The sequence below is a fragment of the Teleopsis dalmanni genome, chromosome 2 (assembly GCF_002237135.1).
Source record: "Teleopsis dalmanni isolate 2A chromosome 2, ASM223713v2, whole genome shotgun sequence".
In the NCBI taxonomy this organism is placed as follows: Eukaryota; Metazoa; Arthropoda; class Insecta; order Diptera; family Diopsidae; genus Teleopsis; species Teleopsis dalmanni.
In genome coordinates, this window is record NC_051847.1 from 181,255,894 (window position 1) to 181,282,511 (window position 26,618).

Sequence of the window (26,618 nt, forward strand, 5' to 3'; positions counted from 1 at the left end):
AATAATTTTTAAATCAATTTATTTGACATTATTATTATATTTCATTAATCCAAACCATTATACTCTAATGCACTTCTCTTGACACTGAATGGATTTTCTTTCAAATGGGTGTCAACTACTTTCTTTGGTTGTGCAAGCTTCAAAAGACGAGCGGATATACCTCTCATCTTCTTTTTGGACTTGTATGAGAAATGCTTTTTCTTCAGTTTTGCCATATTTATTTATTTTATTTTGATAGGTTAAAGTGTTATACACAATTAATTTGGAATCATATTAAAAACTGTTGCTAATGATTTAATATTTAAAAATTTTTAATACAAAAATTTAGAATGACGTTGATGTGAGAAAATATGTCTCCTGACACCGCTGTCTGTATTGCCGAAAAGCTAAAACCTAACGACGAAAATGTAGTACGAAAATTTTGAATTTTTCACATATTTTATTTTTGAAAATTTATTGAATTTATTTTTGATTAATATTGCATTTCATAGAATGTTTTAAATTTGATTTTAACGTCAGTTATGACGGTAGTGACTTCTTACTTAATAGGAACTGTTGTATTTAATAAGAGGTTTCGAACAGTAGTAAATTGCAACAACAAAATTTTCATTTACTTTTACATATTTACATAATTGATTTCATATAATGTTTTGTTTAGATAAAATACCTGAATTTTTTATATTTCTTTCCACAGGTATCAAATATGAGTTCAAATTTCTAAAGAACGCTATCTTTTATGACGCAAAGCTGATGGATTCCTTCACTAACATGCCAAAGTACATGTTACATGATTGCATACAATTTGTTTATGTAACACCGAGCAAATTAAGGTCTACTAGTAGGACCACAGTCTTGGCAAAACTCTGGTGGTTAAATTTCTGACTTTAAAGAGGTTTAATAGGTCCCAATATACATATATAATAAGTATATAGATATATATACATATATATGTAATATGGAGTTTGATTATGTGCTAATGTATTAATTTTTACAACTTGATTCAAATTCATTCACCGTTATTAGACATACGATGTTACCCACAGTAGGGTCAATGACACCCTCTAGAAAAAATATTTCAATACAATATATGAAGCATACTATACCATTTGGTGCATACTATACCATTTCTTTAAATTTAGTCTTTTGTTTAATGTTAAGATTAGAACCACTTAGAACCTTTGCCAAAGCTTATAATGCTATCAGAGGGTGGTATTCCAGTTTGCCAAGATTCTCAAAAAAGAAATTCGCTAAAGTGATAAGGCGGCACTATGCATATGCTGAACAGAAACAAACCAAATGGGAGACACTTTCATTGTTCTCTCCATTGTCCTCTCAACTGTGGCAGGTATGGTTGAAATGGAGATTTAGTCTCCTAGCATGATTATCTAAAATACAATAACCTGTAAGCAAACCTACTAAAACACTGATATCTCTACGGGGCATTTTAATGAGAGAGTTTGATTTTTCTTTATTTGATTAATGTTAAAATCGCATATAGTAACAGACTTCTTTCTATCTAACATATTTGATATACTTATTTATGTGGACTGATATAAAAATTAATGTAATAGAAAATAATTAGTTCATAAAATATTTCTGAACACGTTTTTTTTTGCAATCTTATTTGAATACGTTGATTTCTTATTTTTATTTACTAAGTCTAAACGATCCGCACTTAAATTCTAAAGTCTCACACTTCCAATCTCAAGAAAGTGAAAATCTTCTTTCCGGTTTTTTTAATTTCTTTCAACGAAAGTATAAGCACATCTAATATCCTAGAGCCTTATTCATTGCAATGTCGTGATGCACTTTCGTTTTCACACAGCCTACATACGAAATGTTTCACTCTGACTCCATACTGTAGTACATATGTGTATCTTGTATCTTGTACTACACAAATATCTGCGCCCAATGAAATTTTCAATTTTAACGATGCCACAATAGCCATGGCAATAGCTGCACGAATTAGTAATCCTCCACACCAAGCATGCATGCATGGAGAACGAAGTTTGCACCATGGCACCCATGGATTTATTGTTTATACACTGTCGCTTGCCAGCCTAGGTTTGATGGCGGTAAATGCTGCTGTGAAAATCGCATACACCTACATATTATTTTGGCGTAATTCAGATAATCTGGTATTAGACTAATGTTTGTTAGTTGCGTATGTACGGTTGAATGTATCTGAAGTCATGACATTGAATGCGAGTGGAGTTTCATTCACAAAAATACTAGAAGGCAATGTGCAATATTTATTAACCGAAATTTTATTAGCTTTGAAATTTTAGTTCATGGTCAATTGATGTTGGCCAGGGATCTATGTTAACATGATGCCTTATGTGTTTTGGGAACATATGTAGATATGTAAATTAACATTTGCATATGAGTAGCTGCGAATGTGAAATGAAGTTCATTTGTATTAATTGCATATGCGGTTGGATTTCACACTGATTTTGATAGAGAGTTGCATTGAGACCAAAAAGAACAAAAACAAAATTTAGAAAATTTGTTTAGTAGTTTGTATGTCACATGAACGACGAACGCAGAGTTGAAAATTCGAAAATTTATTTACTCGCAGATAGAATTGATAATATAGTATGTACTTACTACATATATAGATAGGTTGGTATTGGCATTAGGTGTTAGGATGCACATGCAAATAATGGAATTATATTTGTGAATGAGTGTAGATAGCTATTGTGCTATTGTGATATGTAGTAAATTGTTATTTCACATAAAATTAGACAACCTTGACTTAGTTATGGGAAAGTGTGTCTGAATAATTAGTTTTATTTAGGATGATATTACATACAGTATATCTGTTAATAACATACATTAAATTAGCTTTGACTTAGTTATTGGAGAATGTGTTTGAATAATTTGTTATATTAAGGATGGCTAATAAAGGACGTATAATAATATATATTAGATTAAATTAATTGTGCAAACAATGCAGACTGTAGTAAAATTTGATGTATTTCAACAACTTCCTGCAAATTATTTTAACAATGTTATTATTAGCTAATACAATTGGCAAATATATTAGTATAAAGAAGATTGTATTTCTTGTTTGTTTGATCAAATCAAGATGTTCTTATCACAGACGTTTGTACCCTCCACTGCGGGTTTCGTTCATTAGTCTACAAATCATTGTTTATGTTGCTTGTAGAGTATAGGATTCTTGTAAAACAGATTTGCATCTGCCGATGAAGTAGTGCTTTACGTGCTTAGTATTTTACAGAACTTGGAAATGATATAGTTTTTCTCGTTAAATTATCACGTATCACTTTCTTCAGTGGAAGAAGGAAGTGGAAGCGGGCCAAACCATCCTTTTGTCAGAGTCCATTAAAATAGGTAATTGAATAGCAATTCAGTCATTTTTAATTTGTTTTTATACTTGTACCGGTTTAGGTCAGATATTCTTTTGCTACTCATAATAAGGGATATTTCGTCGTTTTACTACTTTATTCCTCCCTAAAAAAACTTGAGAGATAAAAAAAAAATACCTAAATTTATTTCGTGGACTTTAGATAATTTAACACATCTATCTACACTTGTCATCATCAATTAATTGTCATGGTTATAATTCGTTTATAAATATAAATAAACGATATTAAAAAAAATTTAATTTTTTTTGATTAATTTATTTAATTATTTAAAATAAATATATTAACTATTTATAGTTATACTATTTATAGTATAATTTAATTAATTAAGTAAAACAAGTATATTAACTATAAATAGTTAATATAGCGGTACGTTGATTTCTTGACTTTTTTTAGTCACCTGTCTAAGGTTAAAAATCTGTTAGATTGTGGATATAGAAATGTTCACTCTAGTTAGTTTCGTTTTAGTGTTGTAATTTTATTACGATTATTTGAGAGACTATCGTCAAATGTTACTTCGGTTATTAGGATTTTTATAATATCAAAAAATATATTATATATTTGGAATAACAGTTGCTTATATCATCCAAGGTCCAAGGGGTTTCAAGAACTGATAAGCTTTTGGACTGTTAAGCTTTTACAATATTTAAAAAATAAAAAAATTTTAAATGCTTATTTTTAATTGACAAAATATTAATGAAAAACAATAGTACTCGTAAATTGTTTTATAAAGAAATAAATGAGCGAATTAAATCGTCTGATGAACTTAGACATTTTCATGCTGTATCTTTTTATTGCATAATATTTTATATTATTTTGAATTCGAATTCATAACATTTTAACTACATTTAAACGTCAAAGCCAAGCTTAAATAGTTGAAATTAAGTTTCTTTAGTACAATATATTATGCCAATTTATTTCGTAAAATCAATAAATTTAAAAAAATGTCTAATTGTTGTTTATCTAAATGTGTTATTACATTATATAAAAAACCACTGTCTACGGCAATATTTAACAATAATAGTCGCTGAACTTTAAACTTAAGTAACTTCTGAAATTTGCTGCAGTTGTTGTTGTTGTATTGTTTGCCAGCCTCATCGCAAAATCTACGGTTCTAGATAGAAAATTGAAGCTAGTAATTTAATACGAGTATTACGGACTGAAAATTAATTTCTATTCATGTTTCAATTATAAAATCACTTGAATTAACAAGTTTTATGTTCGGTATGCTAATGACCAGAAAGCAAAAAGCTTGTTAGACTTTCAGTACTAGAACGAACATTTTCTCAGGCATGATTAGCAGCTTGATTTATGGCAAAGTACCTGAGAGTTATAGGATGCCAATTGCTGACTTATGTTATTCATTTAAAAAAGATAATTTAAATATAACTAATTGTATATTTTATATCCTGAATTATTATATGTAAATATTATACATTTCAATTAAGTAAAGAAAAAAATTTAATTAAAAAGTACTTTAAAATTTACCGGACTTCATTAATAAAAGTTCAAAAGAAGCTCAGTAGTTGAGAAAACAGTACTTAACTGAAGTTGAAGATACAACAAAACAGTTCTTTCCTGTTTTCATTTAAACTGACGGCTCCAAAATAGATTATAGAATCGACAGTAGCATATTTCCCGATGAACTGGGTCTTAGCATCTCGTTTCAACTACTGAACCTTTCTTTCAGGCAGAAATAATAGCAAATTACTATACAGTAAAATGAGCCTTTGTCAATCAGATCCCTAGTGTAAATATCATAATCTTCTCAGACAGTCAAGTTGTTATTAAATTTCTAGCAGACGTTTCAGCTACATTCGTAACAATTCGAGAATACCAGTCTTGTCTTAATGAGTAAGCTAGGCGTGTCAGTGTCCAACTTAGATGGGTATAGGCATATCTCTAGCAACTGCAGGGTACAGCAGCTTGACAAAACACTTTGATGTCTGACATTAATTTCTCAATTATTCGAAGAAAAATATCTGAGTATAGTTCAACAAACTTGACAGATAAACCCTTATATCAGTTTTTAAGATTGAGCTTGTACAAACTGTACAAGAAATGTAGCAGTAAGCTGCTTTAACTGAAACGTAATCTGCTCAGCATAACGATATTGGTGCTAACAGGTCACTGCGTACTAGAAAGACATGGGAGACTGATATGACTCTGAGTCAACCCTATAATGACTTTGGTTGGAGATAGAGCTCTGCAAATAAGAAGGAAACTGTACTCCACCTCATATGTTGTCAATAAGGGACAATAGTTAGGAGACAATTTAAAATCTTTGGGACCCCTTTTTTTAATGACCTGATAAAGCTGTCATACTGCAAAATTAGGGAATTGGCCAAGTTTATAGACTTGACAGGTTGGTTTACTTAAACTTGAATGGGTGATACGAGCAAAGTAACTAATGACTATACAAACAGCGTTACTTGTATGTTGACCTATTACCTATTGGGCCATTACTTGAGCTCACGTGGGTTTTAGATACTAAGACGCCGCTTCACACTAATCTAACTAAATATCAGATCCCGTAAATTACCTCATTGCAAAGCAATTCTATTTTTAGATAATCTTTTTTTAATAAATAAATTTTTAAAAAATTTGAACTCCTTTACTTACTTACTGCATAAAGTCAGTGTTTAACTTAGATTAAATGTATATGTCTATTAAAATAAACGATAGCCGAAGAATCGGTTATAGCGATATAATGAATAAAAATAACTAATTGCACTTAAAAATATAATAAGGAAGAAATAATTGCATAAAAATCCTTTTAGCTATGTTAAATTTTTTATTATATTCTACTATATTTTAACATTACCCAATTATCTTTAAATATCATAGCTTTAAATATATTTATTCACTTGATTAATTTTTGAGGATTAATTTTAGTGCTTTAATATTTGACGCCTGCTGCACTTGATGAATTCAGCAGATTTAACTCTACTTGGTTTTCTTGTGCAGGAAAGCAAAAGAGTGTTTTCATAATAAGATATTAATTACATATGCATATATTTTTTACTTTTGTTCTGGAATTAAGAATAAAATACCTATGTAAATGTAAAATAGAAAATATCAAAAATATGCAGAAAAGAAATATGGTGCATCTATTGGTTTAATCAGATTTTTATTAGCATTAAAGCATGAGTAAAATTTCAGTCCACTTATATATAATGCAGTAAACTGTTCGAAAACTGTTATAAAAACTGATTTCAATCCTTAATTTTACTTCAGTGTGGCTTGGGCGTTTAGAGGAAAATCAAATTCTAACATTTATTATTAAGCAACATTGTTTTGACCAAAGTAAGGACCCACAGAAAGTCTCGTCATCGTTTCCAAACTAAAATCAAAATATTTTTCTGTTTCAATTTACATTAAAAACAACAAAAATTTCACATTTGATATGACCATGACTCTACTTCTAACATGGTCTAATCTTATATTATAGATTGTAATATATATGTTATCTATAACATTTGCTTATGATTTGTGTTCGTTTCTCAAATTAAAATTATTATTTTTTTATATTTTACATACATATATAGAACATAATTAAGATTTTTATTATTTTGAATGCAAATTTGTTTCTAAATTATAATGTTTTTTTATTCCATATCTACTTTTTAGTAGTTATCTTTTTGATATCCATTTTGAATCCATTGAACCTGTACTCCTCTCATCTATGAAACATTTACATGCATTTGAATTATTCGAAAGGGTAGTTTGTTAAGCTTTCACTAATATAAATAAATATCTTGTATTTAATAATTAAAATTTCAGTTTTAAACTTTTCATTACAGTCCATTTTTCTAAGGCAGACTGCAAACTTATCCCCTCTTAAAAAATTGCAACTTACCCTAATGTTTAATAAGCGGAAAATTGCTTATACTGCAGCTATTAATGTGTTACGAAATGTTGCCTACTTCTAACCCCCCACTTTCTGACGAATTTCTACCGCCATTACGCTTTTTAACTTTAAACTAGGCGCTAAGCACAAAAATAAGAAGGGGATGGGGCGCAAGGCGGGTATGCCCGATGGGCTAAAGGCAAAAATGGTATTTGAATGAAAGAAAATGGTACAAATGAATAAGTTGAAATTACACATTGCGTAACTACATTCAACCAACGCCGCTGTCCAATAAAAATCCCACTCACACCCCCACCAAAAGAATTCGTAAAACTTTTGTATTAGCAACGAACTTAAACGCATCGAACCATATGGAGTGCGTGCGTGGTTTTGGCTGCATTTCCGTATGCGTCTATATGCGTACAAAAAGACGCATTTAGGGGAAAATAAAAATGGAAAAATAAAAAATATTTTAAAAAAATATAGAGTAGAGTACAAAGTGAACCAAGTCAGGTTAAAAGTTCAGTGGGAGTTTGGCGTTGTTCGCCACTATAATTGTTTTACAGCTTAATGCATGCGGTATTAGCAGTAGTAGATATACCTTATTAGATAAAATATCGATAAACTCAATACTTGTGCATACCCACAGACACACACACACGCAAGTGTACAAACCTACAAGGGCGCATTCAAAATTATTGTACGCATATTTGAACACCCCACATCGAATTTTATTTACATAAAACATTTTAAAATTTCACATAATGCAAATATGAAATTTATATAAAATTTATTTGTGTGTTTGTATGCATCATCTACGCACACAAACACACACATACCCATGCATAAAGGCAACGCATTATGTGTAGTGTGGGGGAGTGCATCGAAAAGCCTGCATGTATGTGAGCGAGAATAGACACATACACAGCAAGGCTGCAAAAGCCATAATGCTAGTCCCATACGCACATGCGTTTACAAAGGGGATGAAAATATATGCAGTTTTGTATGAATTTTATTTTATTTTTTTTGTTTTTGTTTTTGTTTTGCTGATTTTGTTCGATTTTCAAAATATGCATGCTACCACAACGCCTCTTGCTGTGCGTCGTTTGGATCGTAATATGTGGTTTGGCTAGCAGCTTAGCAGTTGAAGTCAAAGGAGGAGGAGGCAAAGGTTGCATGTAGGTGAAATTGCACTAAATTTACTTGGGGCAGTGCGTTGATTTTGTTTCTATTTTTAAGAATGCACAATATTTAGTTGAATTGGCTGCTAAATGTGCACGTATCCACATGCATTACAAAGGTGCCTTTTTCGTGCATGAGTGAAATTTTCCAGGAGAACACCCAATGCACAATTTGATGCGTACATACTCATTTAATTATAAATAAATAATAATGCGTAAATTATCGCAATTTTAAACTTTTATTCACGTACAACCAGATGTGCATTCATATTCAATTTTATATACCGCACATAAAATTATGCGTATATATATATATATATATATATGTATATATATATATATATATATATATTGTATATGTATATAACTATATGTTAACGTGTTGGTTTATGTGAATATGTTAACTGCATTAAAGTCTGTCATTTATTTAAAATGCACATAAAATGCTTTCATTGAAGTAAATTAAATGAAAATTACTCAATTTTTATAATGCGTGTCTATATGAAAATTTCCTTAAATTTATTTACACTGCAAAGGTAACATAATAAGTTAATATATCTTATTTTTTATTTCATAACAATATAAGAAACATTCTCTTATGTAAATAACTAAAGTAATAGCTTAATAACCTCTTTTATGTACTTAATGTGTTTAATTTAAAAAAAAAATAATAAATTTTTTAACAAAATACTTGTACTAAAATTCTTGGATTATTAATAATAATATCTGCTATTGAAAACTAACTCTAATTGCAATACATATTTACATAGTATAATACTTAGAGTAATTTTCAACAAGATATAATAAAATATTATATATACTAACATATATAATGTTACATATATACCATACTTATAACGCAATAATTCTTTTTATTTTCTGTAAGGACATTCTCATCTTATTAAAAGTGACACAATAATATTGTAAACATAAAGATTTTTAAGCTGACTTAATCAATAAAATTTTATTCTAAAAAAAATAATAATATATTTTATTAAAAAACATTTCTTGACAATAAATGCATGCAAACATCACTCATACGCACCGTACATCTCTTCCTATCTATATCTATATCAGTTTGGCTTAACCTTGTTTTGATCAAAGAGCACTATGATATTTTTCTTTCTAGTAGGTATCACAAAGGTAAAGAATAATTAACTATGATTATTTTATGATTATCTGATTATCTGCTGGTATTGCATCTCTCTGTATAATGAATTGTATAAGTACATAGGTACATTATACAAAATAGGCATATAATTACTCCGAAATTTGTAAGTAAATTTGTAATTTTTTTTAATAAGTGAAGTCCTAGTAGATAAACTATAAACTATATACCCATACTTGTTAGATTTGATTAGTCGACAGTTTTTAACCATTTCGCGGACCACCGGTTTGTAACCACTAGTCTATATGGTCCCTACCTAGCTAATAAACTAGGTTTAAGTAGAAATTCAACAAATCTAAAATAAACAACAAATGAACTAACTAATTAATTGTTTATATATTTAGGGGATGATTATCACTTGAGTAAAATTGACGCTTGAGTAAAATTGACAATTAAAATTAATTTTTATAATAGTTTTCGCACAGTTTACTACATTTAGTGGATTAAAATTTTATTCATGCTTTGATGATGTCATAAATATGATGAATATTTACTTTTCAAAATAATATTTTGATATTTTCCATTTTATTCTTAATGTCTGAACATAATAGTTAAGAGCCAAAAATAATTTTTAAATTAGTTTTCAAAATCCTTCCTACTCTTTCCTACTCATATACAACCAAGTAGAGTTCAATCTACAGAATTCACCAAAATAATTTCACAAAAATTACTCAAGTGTAGCATGGACCAGTTAGACGAATAGAAGCTGAGTTTATAAATCTGTACTGAATACACCTCCAAGATGTCGGTAAAATTTTTTCTATGGCTTTAAAGTCCACAAAACATTTCCTTTTCGTTGGTAAGTACATCTTTTTTTGGAAAGGTAAAAGTTGCAGAGTGCCAAATCTTTTGAATATGGGTAATAATTGCTTCTACCGCTGCATGTAATTTAAACTCAATCCAAAGTAGTTTACTTTGAAATGTACGTTGTATTTAACGACCAAATTTTAAAATTGACAATAAATAATCTATGAAGAATAGTTAGATATTTCACACAATGTCAATAAATGATAAAGAATTATAAGAACTTTTATATGAAATGCTATTTAGGTATATTCAAATTCTGCGTCGCTAGTCGATAAGCCATCTTAATTTTCTTGATAATCCTTTTTTAAATTTACCGCTTATTTTATGGGAATACATACTTAACCTCTTTATATAATATGTATATAAATATATATAATATATTTTGCTGGTTTTATTTCCTACTTAGCAAAACACATATTAAGGGCTTGACATATAAAGTAACATAAATTATAGGTAGGAGTTTTGATAGGTGTGTTAAGTGATAGGTGAGGTGTTTCTATGTTAAAAGTCCGTTCAGTACTCTAAAGTTACATGACATATGTTCAGACCGTATTTAGTATAACTTTATAAAGTGGATTATTCTTCTTCTCACTCAATTTACTTGTTATCGTCCAAATTTTATATATCATTAGATTTAATCAATTTATCTGTATCTGGCTGAAGAAGTATTAATATGAAACAGTTTATGGAATTTAAAGAACTGTTCACTATAGTATATCTAAGATATCTAAAAAGATTTTGATTTTCTATTCCAATCTAATTCAATTTTTATAATACTACCTACCAAACTTTTAGGGAATATATCTTATTTCGTATTTCGCCTTTAACAATTTCAAAATACAGTGAAGTGAATTTCACTAATTGGCGAGTTAAATTAAATTTCTACTATATATCAACTTCGTTATATCTCGATTGAAATCGTAAAATATGTGCGTATGTTTGCAATTCCGACACTAATACGAACACAAAACACAATACAAAATTACAGTTAACAAGCAGGAAAAGGAAACGGCTACCATTTATTTGATATTTATCATGAGGTTGCGAGTGTTCAATTCTTTTTGGACGTCAATGAAAAGTGCGTACCGAAGGAATTTTTCTGTTGGCCTCAGACGCCTTCGACAGACCACTTTTGATAATTCCACCATATAAGTTTTTGGTTTATTTTGCTGGTTTTCTACATTTTCAAATGTGTTACGCGTAAAATGCGTTCTATGCGTTCAATGCGTTCAGTGCGTTCACTGCATTCGTGCGTTTTGTACTTTATAATGAAAAACGGAAGTTGCGATTTTTGGTTTGTTATATGGGCTTTCAGATAGGAATCACATAAATTGTTTAGAATTTAGGTGCAGGAAGTACTAATTTAGTGGAAAATTTATGTCGGAAACATAAGTTAAAGTAAAGTAACAAACTGATAAGGGGTTAGATAAAAATATAGTTGTATCTCCATTAATTACGTGAACGGAATGAATAACAAATGCTTATTTGTTTTATTATGAATGTGATTTATAGTTTTCCATTCAAATATAAATATTTAATAATTTACAAATACAATAAGTGTAAATTGTTCTATATATATATATATATATATATATTTATATATGCAAAGTATAATTAGTGACTGTAATAAACATTTATAATCATGTAGTTATCAGAAAAAAATTATTCACAAAAATTCATATTCATAAAAAAATTATTTGATATTTTCAGAGCAAAAATGAGATAACTCATAATTTTTTTTGGGTTTTTATTTTAGAGGCATGTATGGCTCATTAGTTTGCCGAGACAGTGGCTTTTCTCTCTGACATTTCCCTGACATTGGGTTTTCACTTGCAACAGCTAAACTGGCAATCAAACAAAAATATCTAAACATAGCCAAGCAATAATGGGCTGATGAATGCAACTATCAGATTTCTAGGTTGATGTGGTCTACTTTGAAGAAAAGACGTACCCGTCAGCATAATAGGCACGCATGCTCAGCATGCCTTCCTTATAATAACCTTTGTCACGGCTGTGACGAGGAGGAAACTGTGTTTCATCTCATGTGTCAGTGCTCATCTCTAGCTAGGAGATCAAAAATCTTGGGCGCCTTTCCTTACCGATCTGTCTCAGCTATCATTCTGCAATATTAGGGACTTACCCAGATTCATAGAACTGTCAGATTGGTTTATTTTCACCTAATGGAGGAGTCGTTGCCTAGTCTATGTATGAACCATCGTTATTCTTGGTACACAAGGCCGCCTCTCCAACCTAACCTAACCATGGCTCATATAAAGACTGGAAGAAAGAAAGAAGGCAAGAGAGAAATATAGATTGGGTCACGGTGACAAAGCTTTCTGAATCTCGTCACGTTGTTCAAAAGATTGTAGCGCTCAGTAATAAATGTCAGAATTTGTACCAATTGGGAGTACATATGATTTGAGTGGGTGATGGTGGTGTAAGAGGGGAGTGCATCATTTTGAAATAAGAATGGATTATAGGTGGGTTGGATTTTAATTAAAGATAAACTAGGTTAAGGAAGAAGACCGTGGCTACTTCAGTAGGGCAGATCAATAGGACGATTGAATTTCATGGGATCGTCTCGTTTGTTTTTTATATGAACGCCTGGGATTAGCGACTATAAGAGATGAAAAAAATCTTTCTTGCAAATGCTTTATTATGTTCTTTGATGGCGCACTATTCAGTTTAATTTTTTTCAATATACATCTTGAATTTTTTTTACTAAGAAGTTATTTTCATTGTACAGTTGAACAATTTTAACCAGCAAGTTCAACTGGTATATACTGCTCCGTAGCAAACACTTTTTTAAGACTGATGTTTCAAACTAATGATAGTACATTGTTAATCACATGTCTTGTCAAAGTTACAGTGTTGCAGGATGGGCTCACCCAATATAGCCCACCTTGTATATGTATATACGTTCTGTTGGTCAAAAAAACTCTCGTTCCCTTGAGGAAAAGACAATTTTTATATATTAAATCTCTAATGATCGTTTAATATCATTTTAATGAGTCCAAATTTAAAAATACTGGCCGTTACAGAAATATAAAAAAGTATTATATTGTCTCTAAACATGGTTTTATAATCAATGTCAGATAGGAGTGAGTCATAAATTTAAATCTTTTTCTAATATGCTTTTTGTTCTTAAATTCTTTATTCTTATATTATTTAATTATTTTTTAACTAGCTACCATAATTCAACAAAATTTTACAAATGCACTTTAGAAGGTTGTATTAATCTGTTAAATTGGTTATATATCGGTTATATAGAAATGCACATTTAGGGGTTATTTTAATCAGTTATATCGGTTTTATAGTAGTTAATATTTTAATAGCTCATCTTTTTATATTCTTTGCTCTTGATATTGCTATTTATCAGTAATGCAGTTATGCAGTAGCGGTAGTTTGTATATACTTTTTTTTTTTAACTTAATTATGCAAATCTAATTGCAGGAGTCCCTTCAGCAAAGTGTAATTTTCGTAAGCATTTAATAGGTTTTTTTTCATTTGAATATAATTTATTTTTAATATTTTTAAGTAACAAAAATGGTAATAAGGAAATTCTCGTTAAGTTGAGATAATTAGGTTTATATTTATAATTAAACTGAGTCTTTAATTAAATGAAATTTGTTCTAAGCAAAAAATTATCTCAACAACAATAACACCTCCTGAATGGGCAAAAAAACTACTGGTAAAGATATTTTCATTGCATTCGTAGTAGTTCTACAGTAGAAGCTTCTAGAGTCTAGATAACAGTTCAGATTTAATTGTCAGTATTGAGATGCATGTTGTGCTATGCGATTTGAAAGAAATTCAAATTAAAGAAGTTGAATTAAAATTATACTTAATTTATTGTTTTTGTATTAAAGTTAAAAAAAATAATAAAAAAATAAAACAATAACAAAAGCTGCAATTCAAAATACTTGCAACAGAAATTATTTAGAGGAAAAAAATGGGCTTATTTAAAATGGAAATTCATGTACCAGAAGCATTATTTCGTTTATTGCTCTTGTTCCTGCTTTGAAACTGACTTGGCACTTTGTAAGCTACGCTTTTGAAGAGCAAAGTAAAAATATTTAGGGCTCTTGTCTTTTAGTACACATTCTATTTTAATAAAAAATTAATATTGAAAAAAAATGAAATTAAATTAAAAAATAATTGCACAAAGTGAATAAGAGCAACAGAACAGGCAGACAGGCGGGCAGGTAGGCAGGCAGGTAAGAGATGCGGCAACCGGGCTTAACCTATACTTAGCTTAAGCGTTTTTCTATGTTAACTTGGTTTATAATTTTAAAACAACAATTGCTACAAAGAACAACAACAACAACAGCAGCAGCAACAACAAGACCACAACTTTAACTATTCAGAAAGTAAAGCAAGTGAAGAACATGTTAGCTGGAATTGTTGTAATTCGGCAAAAATTTTCCCAAAGGCAACCGCTTAAAATGAAGTATCTGCAGCTGAACTGTGGCGCGTAATTAATACAATGCAATTTTTTTCGTTTTAATAATTCGCTAATTTAGTACATTTTTGCTACTCGTAGCTTGCATTGCATTCACAGTGGAATATTTGTCTACTACATCGAGGGCACGGAAGAACGGAACCTCTGCACATATGCGTTTCAACTATCATAGCACAACTTACACGCTCGTCCGGGCTAAAGGTACATTTTACCCAGCATTTGGGTTCCTCTTTAATGTAGTCAAAATATTTGCGTATTTAATTTGCGCAAAAAGTTAATTACATTTTTTCCGCTCATTTCATAAAAACAGTTTATGAAAAAAATTTAGGTTGGGATGATCTCGGCTGAAGTTAAAAAGATTGTGAAAAATGTAACATGTTTTGGTTAATAAAACATACAATATATGTAAGTATCATAATATATTAAAGTTTCTTTTCAAACTCAACTCAATGGAACATATCTTTAATATAAAAATAAAGGGTTACCACAAACTGGTACTAATTGTGAAGGGAAATGAATGTACCACTACTCATAATATAGGTTCTGCACTTTTTAATAAGTATTCAATTAATTGCATATCGTATTTATCAAAACTTGTGATAGTTATTTTAAATAACCCTAATATATTGGATTGTTTCATATATTTATTAAAATGTGAGAGTGGGGAATATAGTGTTAGAATTCATATACATAAATTTGAATTTTTTTTTTAACTACAAAAATTCATTGTTATATTATTTTAATTAATTTAAATTTTAGCTGACCATATAGCTGTTGCGAGTATTGCCAAATATCCATCCTCAGTGGTCTTGGAAATAATTTTGTATTTATTTATTCGTAAATAATTTTTTGAGACTGCAAGTACCAGGAATCGAACTCGTGTCCTGCCGAATTTGAAACTCAGAGTCAGCGCACTTTAACCAATTGACCCAAAGCATTACTTGACTTTTATGTTCGCACATTTTTCTGGAGTTTTGTTAGTTTGCTGTGAAATAGAATATACCTATATAAATAAAAATTTGCACTTTTAAGATTTTTTTTTTAATTAAAAAGAATCAAACTAAATAGGTATATACTATACTTTCGGGGAAAATGTTACTCAGAATATTGAAATTTAATGAAATCTGTAGTTGAATTCCGACGCCCTGCAAATCCTAATATTTCCCATATTATATCTTTAGCAGTGTTATGTGGGATATGGGTTTGTCTTTAATAAGTTATTATACTAACAATAGTTATATAAAACTATTAAGTTTGTTTTATAAACAGATTATAGACAGATGATAGAAAAATATGTTAAGAAGTATATAATACTCTCTATCAGAATATGCAGAATGAAGTATTAGAAGTTGTGCTGATCTATATAAACTACATACCGAACCAAAATTTCATTTTCATTAATCTTTTACGGCCAACTTAGTTTGAAGATTGACGGCGTTGTCCACGAAGATAATTCTGTGTTAGGTTATGAAACAAGGAAGGTTATTGAAAGTGTCACAGGTCTTCTTAACGTCAGACTTTAGAGGGCGGTAGTAAATGATATAATTGAATTAAGTAAGTAAAGTTATATATGTATATGTTACGATATAAAATCAATAATCGTAACGAGATGGCATCACTAATGTGATCAGCTGTCTTATGCGAGAATATAGTAAAAAAGGCGTGTGCACATCTTTACAAAAAAATATAGATTTAAGTAATTATAATTGTACATTAGGACGCATGACATCCTCAGGGACCTCAAGATTGATCCCATCAAAAAATATATAAAAGATAGAACCCTGAAATTAATTGCGAAATCTGACAGACTTACTAACACCGCGTTATCAAATCTCAGAATGGTTACAGGCTCCTCGGGGAGATATGCAGATCTGAGGTCAATTATTGCTTAGTCTAATGAAGTGATAAACAATAATCCAGTCATGGCGCAAAGAGGGGTTTTGTAGAAAACTCGCAGTTAATAGAGAGTAAAAGTGCTCAGGTGCACTGACTCAACTCAACTAGCCTCAACATAGTATATTATTGTAAACGTATGATTCCAACAAGAAAATAAAATATTCTGAACAAAGAAATATAATAGTATATAATTCTGTTCTGTCCCTTACGACAATGCCAAGATCACTCGCATTGACAAGTACCTTTTGACACTCGCTCGAAGGTACCTCACCCTGCTCATTCCCCTATATAACCGCGGCTTTCGTGACCCCAGTCACAAAGTTTACCGCCAATCTCACCTCCGCTCATCTGCTCTAGCCCCACCTCTTCTCTATAATCCAGTTTCTCTAATGTCCTGGCTTAGATAAATGTAGCTGCCTAGGTACTAAGTCTATTTTTTCTCCTCTTTCCCCTGATTACTGGAATGATGTTTTGGTAATGCTTTGGAAATCTTCTTCATTCATTCCTAAGAGGTGGTTTAGTGGGTTCAAGTCTCATACGGCGGCTTTCGAAAAAAAAAAGAAAAAAAAGCTGAAGCACGGAGTTGAATTTATTTTTGTTGCTTTAATCTTTAAAAAAATATATTCAGTGCATTAATATTTTGAATAATGAGCAGAATATTGCAATTTATTTTTTAATTACTTAATAGACAAAAAATAGAAAAATTATGTTATTATATATGTCGATGCCCTATTCTCATTTCGTATCTAATTGTTCAATATGTATAAATGTTCTTTTATTTTTGCAAAATTTTACTGAATTAAAATCCACTTTTTACATCTGTTTGTGTTATTGTAAGACAGCAAAATTTTTTCTTACAACTTCATTTTTAAATTCTAAAATAATTACTTGCGTGAGGAGATAATAATTGGCCAACAGACAGAAAAAGTTGCACTTTTTGCTGCAGTTGTGAACATTTCTGATGTTATAGTAGCTGCTGTTGTTTAATTTTTTTTTTGTTTTTCGTTAACATGTACAGAAATTTGAGAAAAATTAAAATTGCAATAACAACAACATTATGATTAAAGAAAAATTAAGAAAAAACCTAAAAATCTTAAAACTCAAAGTGCGTTGCATGCTACATCAAACCTTCCCAACTAGCCTTGTATTTCTTCAATTTTTTACATTCCCAGTTTGTTGTTGTAACGTGTAATTTTTGCATATGCCCTTCATGTAGTCTTTTTCTATTTTTTGTAGACGCAATAGACCGTTCTACGATATGAACTGAAAACATCTGTCGGATTACATTTTGCCACAAAGTGCGTGTTGGCTATAAAATTCATGAGACAATGGTAAATGGCAGCAAATGCAAGAAGGCCAAGAAAAAATTGAAGCTTCGTCTTTTATTTTATATTTTTTATATATTTTTTTTAAAGATTCTAATTTATAAGAACTCAAATGGAAGTTATAGCAATTTTTTTTAACTTTGTGCAAACCGTAAAGTTTTTTTTAACAAAAAATAACAAAACAGAGGTAGAGAAACAAGACTAAATTTCATTTAACTTTGAATATTAAAAGACTTGGTCCTAAACTCATCATTTAACTTTAATTATAATTGTATTATATTTATCATGAAACCATTATTTTAATAAAAATTCATGATTTAAGATAAAGTATCACCGTTTACATATAGAAACGCTTTTGGCCAATTGCTCTTTATGGACAAATGTTCAGAACAAATTAAAATGATTTCAAGACGTACAATGCACAGGCAGTATTTAGGTACTTATGAAAAAAGCCAAGTATTAGAAAGATTACAGTTCCAAGTAGTTTTCTTCATTACTTAGAACTTCACTACTTAAAGCTGGAAGCCACTTCAGCTTTAACTCAATAACGACATCCGAGAATAGAAGTACGAAAAAGTACCCAGTAGTTTCGTGGTTTACTTCGGCTAATCCTTCACTTTAGTGGGGCCACTTGTTGCACGATGCGGTGTCCCAACGTCCCACCATAAGTTCTTTTCACAAATTTTCTAAAGGATCACATTTAGTTTTAACTACTTAAGCTTATTATGCCCATTTGACTTCATTAATGAAATGCTAAGAGTTATTATAAATGCTTTGTAGTATGCTATTAACGCTGATCTCCATCGTGAGCTGAATATAAATATTACTGTTGATGAAATAAAACCCCCGGGCAGACGTCCAATATAGTAGGCTACATTCACTACATGCAAACGAAGTAGTCAGTAATTTTTCGGAAGAATCACATCACATGACGTTCCAACCATAAGAAACCACAGGACCTCATTGGTAATTAACGAAAACATGATATATTATAAATATATAATATATAATTGTATAAATATATATACAGACACATTTTTTTTTTAAATTTATAACAATTTATTATATACAAATTATTCATAAGTTTTGAAAACGAGTTGCGTCAAATAGTGTAATCTCGTTAATGATATATGGTATTTATTTAGGTAATAACTCTATAAAATAAATAAATAATAAAAAAATAACAGTTAAGTCTGATGTTGTGAGATATGTATAACCCATGTCAATATTCTTTTCGTGATATCTGTGTTGGTGATGATAAGTTCAGTGGACCGCTATTTGAGACTGCTATCTTTTAATAAAACGCATATCTATTACATATATTTTTAACTCTTGGATACAATTTATCAATTACATGCAAAGGATTGAAATGTACTCAAAATTTTCATGTCAGTATTAAGCGAAAACTTAAGATACTTTTATACTCTATTATACTCTATTATAAATTCTTTGAGTTTATAAAATTGTTAGATAAGAATCGCTTTTCAATAAGAAGGAAGCTATATTGAAACGTATACCTTCAATTGGTACCGACAGAATACAAAAGTGATCAGAGTACAAAAGTGATCTTCTGTTTAAATAGGAATATATAGACTTTTGAAAATTCACGCTGTTTTATAACTTTTGTGAAAAATGAATTAGTTAAGTTAGTTAAATTGGAGTGGCAGCCTTGAATTCAAGACAACTTGAGCTTAAATAATGTCCTTGTGATACCACGGATTTGTGGGGTTCATATGCTGACCTTTTAGTCTGCTGAAAGTCCCGATTCCCCTATTTAAGTTAAGACAAGTTTTTAAGTTTGGTTGGTAAATCCCAAAGATTTGAAATATTCTGATAGTCAATGATACTGGCTCATAAGGTAGAGTACAGTTTCCTCACCTACAAAGATACAACTCCGATAAAAGGCATTATGAGGTAGATTCAGTCTCATAGCATTTCTTGCTAGTATGCAATTAACTGTCAGCACCGATACCGTAGTGCTGAGCAAGTGATGCATAAAGCAACTGACTGGTCAGTTTGAATCAAGTAAATCTTAGGCTTCAACAGAACTGGATTAATCTGCCGAAGTGCATTTTGCTATACTCAAATATTTTTGTTTGATTATCAGCTTGGGCGTTGCAAATATCAATATCCAATATCCGAAAAATTAATGTCAGACACCAGGTTGCCTGCCTCAAAAAACTCTTTTATCCAGCAGTTGCCTTTTTCTTTAACGAGGTGTAAAGCAATCGAAAGCCCAGTCAGTGTGAGACTTCAACAGACTAAAATCACCCCGCTATCTGATGGTTAGCCCTTTCGGGATTACCGATTTGGTAATTCGTCAAGAGGCCGTCCAGAGCACGAAACACAATCGTATGTGGCATAAAATGTCCTGATAACCAAGTACTCATTTAAGTTGGATACTGCCATGCCTAAGTAGTTTTTAAGGGAATGCTGGGTTTCTGAAGAATAGTTAAGGATGTAACTTTACCGCTTAACATTAAAGTAGTTACTTTCTAAAAATATGTTGCTAATATGTTCAATATGTTAGTATTATACATATAACGAATATATATTTTAAGTTATATATATACTTTAATAATTTAATAAAAATTAAACAAGAATTAACTGAGATGAAGTGGAATAAAGCTAATGATTTTTACTAGAGAAAAAAATAAAATAAACTACATAAATAAATTAATTTTAGGTTATCTGAAACCTTTCTATTTTAACAACTTAAGCTACTGTAACGCTACAACATTTTAATGGAAGTATCAATTTTTGTGCTATTTTTTAATATGACTGGAGGGCCTTCCAGCATTCTGCAAAGAACATGAATGGCTGCAAAAACAACATGTTAGCATGCAATTTAACATAAGCTATTTTTGAGTAGTTTATGTAATTTTTTGTGCAATTTTTTTAATAGTTTATCTTTTCCCCGTTTTCTTATTCTACGAGTATATTTCAACCAATTACAGAATGCAAACCCCAGCAATTTCGTTACATCCGGCCATGAGCAATTTTTTTCGATACTTTAAATTTACACAGAATGATACAATTTTTGTTGGTTTGAGGCTGATAACTTGGTTTATGCAATTTTTCCTCAAATTTTTTTCATCATACTACATTCTTGCTTTTTTTCTCTCCAGAAAACTCGTTTCGATAGTACGATTTAATGGAGTTACAAGTGAGAGAAGCGTAAAATTCACCGGCAGTTGGGGTCTTCCTATCAATTTCCTTGCTGTCGTTACAGAATTATGTTTTCTTTCTTTTTTTACTGATCTTTTTTTGTTTTTTTTTTTTTAAATTTGTTGCTATTGCAATTGCACCTAAAATTTGTGGCATACACCAAACAACTAAAAATTGAACTTGACGTAAGTCGGCTTTGGGTGCTCGACGGTTGATATGCTCCAATCATGCTGAAATAGTCATCATCGTTATCAGGCTGTTGGTCAAGAGTGAGGTGAATGCTTGCAAGAGTTAACAAAATTTGCTGGAATTGTTGAAAGGAATTTGATTGCAGGTTGTTGGTTGCCGGTTGGTATCAGTGCCGGAGTCGTTGATTTTATTGTTGTTGTTGTTATTGTTGTTCCAACTGCTGTGGTAGTTGCACTTGTTGCACTTGACATCCGGCATTCGGCGGCTCTAATAGCAATTTTATTTCATGCTATTTTTGATATAATTTGGCATACAAATTAGTAGCGCACAGATGCATTTGCGCGGATACAGATACTTGCATGACATGTAAATTAAGAATTTTTGTAGTTAAAGTGTAGTGAGAACCACTTTAAGTTATTCTTGGCAGTTGTGACAACGTTAAACTTTAAAGAATATTTAAACTTAGCTGTAATTGGTACATTTTTAATGACACAAATATGTTAATAAGTTGAATATTTTAAGATATTTACAGCTGCAATTTGCAGTTTCTATAGAAATGACGGTGTAATATACTAAATAAGTACAATATTCTCAATATAACATAGTTTTCTGACTATTATATTTAAATCTATTTATAGTATACTATAAATTTGTACTATATTCTATTTATTTATATTTATATTTATCACCTAATCATATACACATAGTAGAAAAAGTCTACGGATATTCACAAAATTTTTCTAAAATTACGCATAACTTTTTTAATTTTTACTCAAATTCATTTTTATTTCCTGATTTATTTTAACCAAAAGAAACAACAATAAAGTTGCAATATTAAAACTAAACAGTTATTCTTTAAAAAAAAATTAAACACAATTATATGCGAAAGTAGCAATTTTTGAAGCAGAAAAAGTCTACGGATATTTCTTAATATTTACATCAAAACAATAAAATTCACAGAAATCTTAAATTTAATAGCCTGTGGGATAACCCCTGCATTTAATAACCTCTGTTAAGCATCTTTCCATTCACTCAACTAGCTTTGCAGTATCCTGTGCGTTTATTTCTAGCCATTCTTCTTTGATGACGTTTCTTGCTATATCCTTGCTGGAAAACATATGCTGGCGAATCTTATTTTTCAAATAAACCCACAGATGTGCTATAGGACTAAGGTTTGGTGATTCTTGTAGTGTTTGAAGTTGCCTGAGACCATAGTACAGCATCCAAATCCGTACTATGACTGCTGTATGCTTAGAGTCATTGCCCTGCTGACACAAAAAGGTTGCCTCAAGTCCTAACATTCTGACATTTTCTTTCACATTTGTTTTTAGAATATTTAGAAAACCATATTTCTCCATTGTATCTTGTACAAATTCAAGTCTAACCGCACCATTACTTGCTATACACCCCTAAATCATTACGCCGTCACCAACACGTTTTACTGTTTACGGTTTATCACAGGTTGTGCATAATTTTCTCCATACAGGTTTTCTAACTTTGATTCCAAATATTTAAAATTGACTCTCATCGGAGAAAATAACTCATTTTCAGAACTTTATAGGTTTATTTATACTCTTTCTTGCACGGCTTAATCATTTTATTCTATTATATCTGGATATGTATGGCTTCTTTCCTGCAATCAGGGTATAATACATGCATTTCTTCAAAATTTTCCGCACAGTATCAGGATATATTTTGTTTTCAAGTATTTCGGCAATATGTTCAGCTAGTTTGAAGGCTGTTACTCTTGGATTTACTTTCACCTGGTTGATTATGCTACGTCTTTCTCTATTTGACAAAATTGTGGGGCGGCGAGTGCGAGGTTTAGAAACGTAAGTACTGGTCTCTTTGAAGTTATTTGTAATTCTCTGCACAGATGAATATTGACGACCAATATCTTCAGCAAATTTTCTTTGGCTTACGTCATCTTTCTAAAATTTAACAGTTATTTGTCGCGCACTAAAACTAATTTCACGTCTTTTATTTTATATTGTAAAAATTTATTGCTTATATAAAAAAATATTATTAAATGATTGATTTTTAGACTCTTTAGGAGGTCAACTAATAATTAAATATCATTTAATGAAACGTTTATGCTTGCAAGCGAATTTAAATTAGCGGTAAATGTAAATATTAAGAAATATCCGTAGACTTTTTCTGCTTCAAAAATTGCTACTTTCGCAAATAATTGTGTTTAATTTTTTTTTAAAGAATAACTGTTTAGTTTTAATATTGCAACTTTATTGTTGTTTCTTTGGTTAAAATAAATCAGGAAATAAAAATGAATATGAGTAAAAATAAAAAAAGTTATGCGTAATTTTAGAAAAATTTTGTGAATATCCGTAGACTTTTTCTACTATGTGTATATATCCTATACTATATCCTATATCCTATATATCCTATACTATAAATTTCTACAAATGGAATCTAGTGAAAGAAACCATAAGTTTTGGTGGAGTGTAAAAATACAACACAATATGACTATTATATTTCAAATTATTTATAATTAAATTTTTTTTAAAGAGGTTTTTTCGAAAACAAAAATTTTATTTTTTTATATTATTTTAATTAATTGAATTTTTGCTTGACCATACAGCTGTTTCTAGTATTGCCAAATACCCATCATCAGTGGTCTTGGAAATAATTCTTGTATTTAATTATTCGTAAATAATTTTTTTAAAACTGCAAGTACCAGGAATCGAACTCGTGTCCTGCCAAATATGAAGCTCAGAGTCAACGCAACTTAACCAACTGACCCAAAGCCGTACTTGACTTTTTTGTTCGCATATTTTTTTGGAGTTTTGTTACTTTTGCTATGAAAGTTTTTATTAACAATTTCACTTGCTGTGTTTATATTAGAACGAAATCATAAACCAGATGTAGAATATTTGAATTAATTAATTAATTATATTTTTATTTTTAATTGTTAAATTTCAATACAATTTTTTTATAAAATCTTAAATTTTTCATAGAACTGTGTGGATGAAATCATGTGTATCAATTTTTGGATCAAATCCTAATTCTTACGATTTGTTAAAATGTTTGAAATTTAGTTTAATAATGTATAATAAATAAATTAATTATTATTTGATTAATTTAATATATCTTATTAGGACTGAAATTTTTAAAATTTATTATCAACAATGCATAATTGTATGATGTATAATTTAAGATATCGTATTAAAGCTATAAACTATAGTTGAAGATAAAAGTTATTATAATTTAAACTCAAACAAATAAATATTTAACTTTTGAAAGAATTGTTTCGGAAGAGTTATTTCTTCTGATTAACCATGTAATTTAACAAAAAAAAATTCCATTATCTTTCTATTTTCCAATATATATAATAAATTGCTAAAACCTTGTATTTTCAAAGATTCAAGATCCAAAGACATAAAAAACATTTATTATTATTATTATCTTATCTATATATTTTACTTTCTACTTTTAATTTTATATATTAAATTGCTTAAAACCTTATATCTCCAATGACGTATACAAGTTTATTATTATATTCCCTTGTAGTTCTAATAATTATAATATCTTATTCATTTATTTCGTTAGAACTAATAGATAGTATTGGCTTTCATTTTTATTTATAATTTTTTGAATTATAAAATTGATTAAGTTAATTAATTACTTAATTAGTGCAAATATTAATATAAACAATATTTTCATATTAAGTAATTTAAAAATTTAACTACACTGATAAGGATAATAACCACATAACAATAATGAGGACAATAGTCGCGTTGGTTAGCACTACGCCCCCTACTTTTTTGCTGAATATTTTATGCGTTTATGGATTGCAATTGTTTTGTTGTTGTTGTTGATGTTGTTGTTTGTTTGTTTATTCACTTGATATTGTTGCTAGCGCTGCTATTGCCACCGCTACTGCGACCGTTGTTGGAATTTTAATACAGCTTTACATATTGCATTTAATTGTCATCAAGATTGACGACTGCTTTAGCAAACAGTGCTGTCGTCGCATGCATCAATGGTGATTGGTAAGGATTGTATGGTGCTCATCCTTTAAGCCAACAAACAATTGTTGGCGGAAGCGGTTATAGCGGCACTGGTAGTTTCAACAACAATGATAATAATAATAACAGCAACAGCAACAACAACAGTAACAGAAACAACAACACCAACAAAATATTGCGTACAATTCAAATATTAACTGCAAAATTGCCGTCCATCAAATGAATTTGAATGCGTCGTTGTTATTGTTGATGAGATGCCAGGCTAGGTTTGCTGGCAAAATAAAAATTAAAAAATTACAAATCATTGAAAAAATGAATAAAAAATGCATAAAGGAAGAAGTTTTTATCAGTGCCATAACCGAAATCTCTTCATGTGTAAACCATGCGTTGCAGTGCGTTCTGTTCTGTTAGGATTTGTTTTAATTTTCCAGATTGATTTTTTTTTTAATTCAAATTTCGTTTTTTTTTCGTTTTCACTTTGTTGATGGAAAAAATTTTGTTTGAAAAGCACTCAACATTTGAATTGGTTTCATGTTTTATTATTGTTATCGTTAACTTTGATTTGGATTGGTTTTTCACTGGTAATGGAATGAGGTAATAGCTCAGCTTGGCAACTGATGTTATAGTTGCTGCATGCGTATCTGTTACCATGATTTATACCCCTTTACGGATGTGCATTATTGTTATACTGCTATGTTTTAGACACGCAAAATTCTATGTGCACTTAATGGGTCCTTCAATATAGGTACATCAAAAATCAACAAAAGCCATCAAGTGATGCAAATACTTATGTGTTAGTTAACGAAACTAATACAGTATCTTCTATCTTTAAATGTTTTTTCCTTAAATTCTTATTTTTTAAGTTAAAAAAATGCTGTGAAATGAATTATTCTATTCACTTTATTTTTAATGCCCGCATCTCTGTACCAACGCCACCATGCTTCCTCTTTTGCTATCTCCTTCATCGATGAATTTTGTATTTTCCTTAATATGTCAATCATATTAGAACCTAAAATAAATTTATGTAATATGTCGTGTCAGATAGATGAAGATAAAAAAACTTGTTTTGAAGACCTTATCGAAAACCGATTGTCGATTCTTTTTAAATTATAAATACATGTTAAAAAGTGGACCGTTTTAATATTGACGTCTAGATCTAGAAAAAGTTTTATATGAAACAAAACACATTTAGTGTAGTTTTGC

The 26,618-nt window shown here is 29.9% G+C and overlaps 2 protein-coding genes across 2 annotated transcripts in view; one reads left to right on the forward strand and one right to left on the reverse strand.

The window, feature by feature from the left end:
- LOC119676299 (protein mesh-like) overlaps window positions 1-215 on the reverse strand; it is a 2,165-nt gene extending 1,950 nt beyond the window's left edge. Inside the window, exon 1 of the mRNA XM_038087540.1 lies at window positions 161-215. Within this exon, the coding sequence (XP_037943468.1) occupies window positions 161-215 (55 nt within the window). The remainder of the gene's footprint in view (window positions 1-160) is intronic.
- Window positions 216-350: 135 nt separating this feature from the next.
- LOC119676300 overlaps window positions 351-26,618 on the forward strand; it is a 34,175-nt gene continuing 7,907 nt past the window's right edge. The window contains exon 1 of the mRNA XM_038087541.1: window positions 351-410. Within this exon, the coding sequence (XP_037943469.1) occupies window positions 351-410 (60 nt within the window). The remainder of the gene's footprint in view (window positions 411-26,618) is intronic.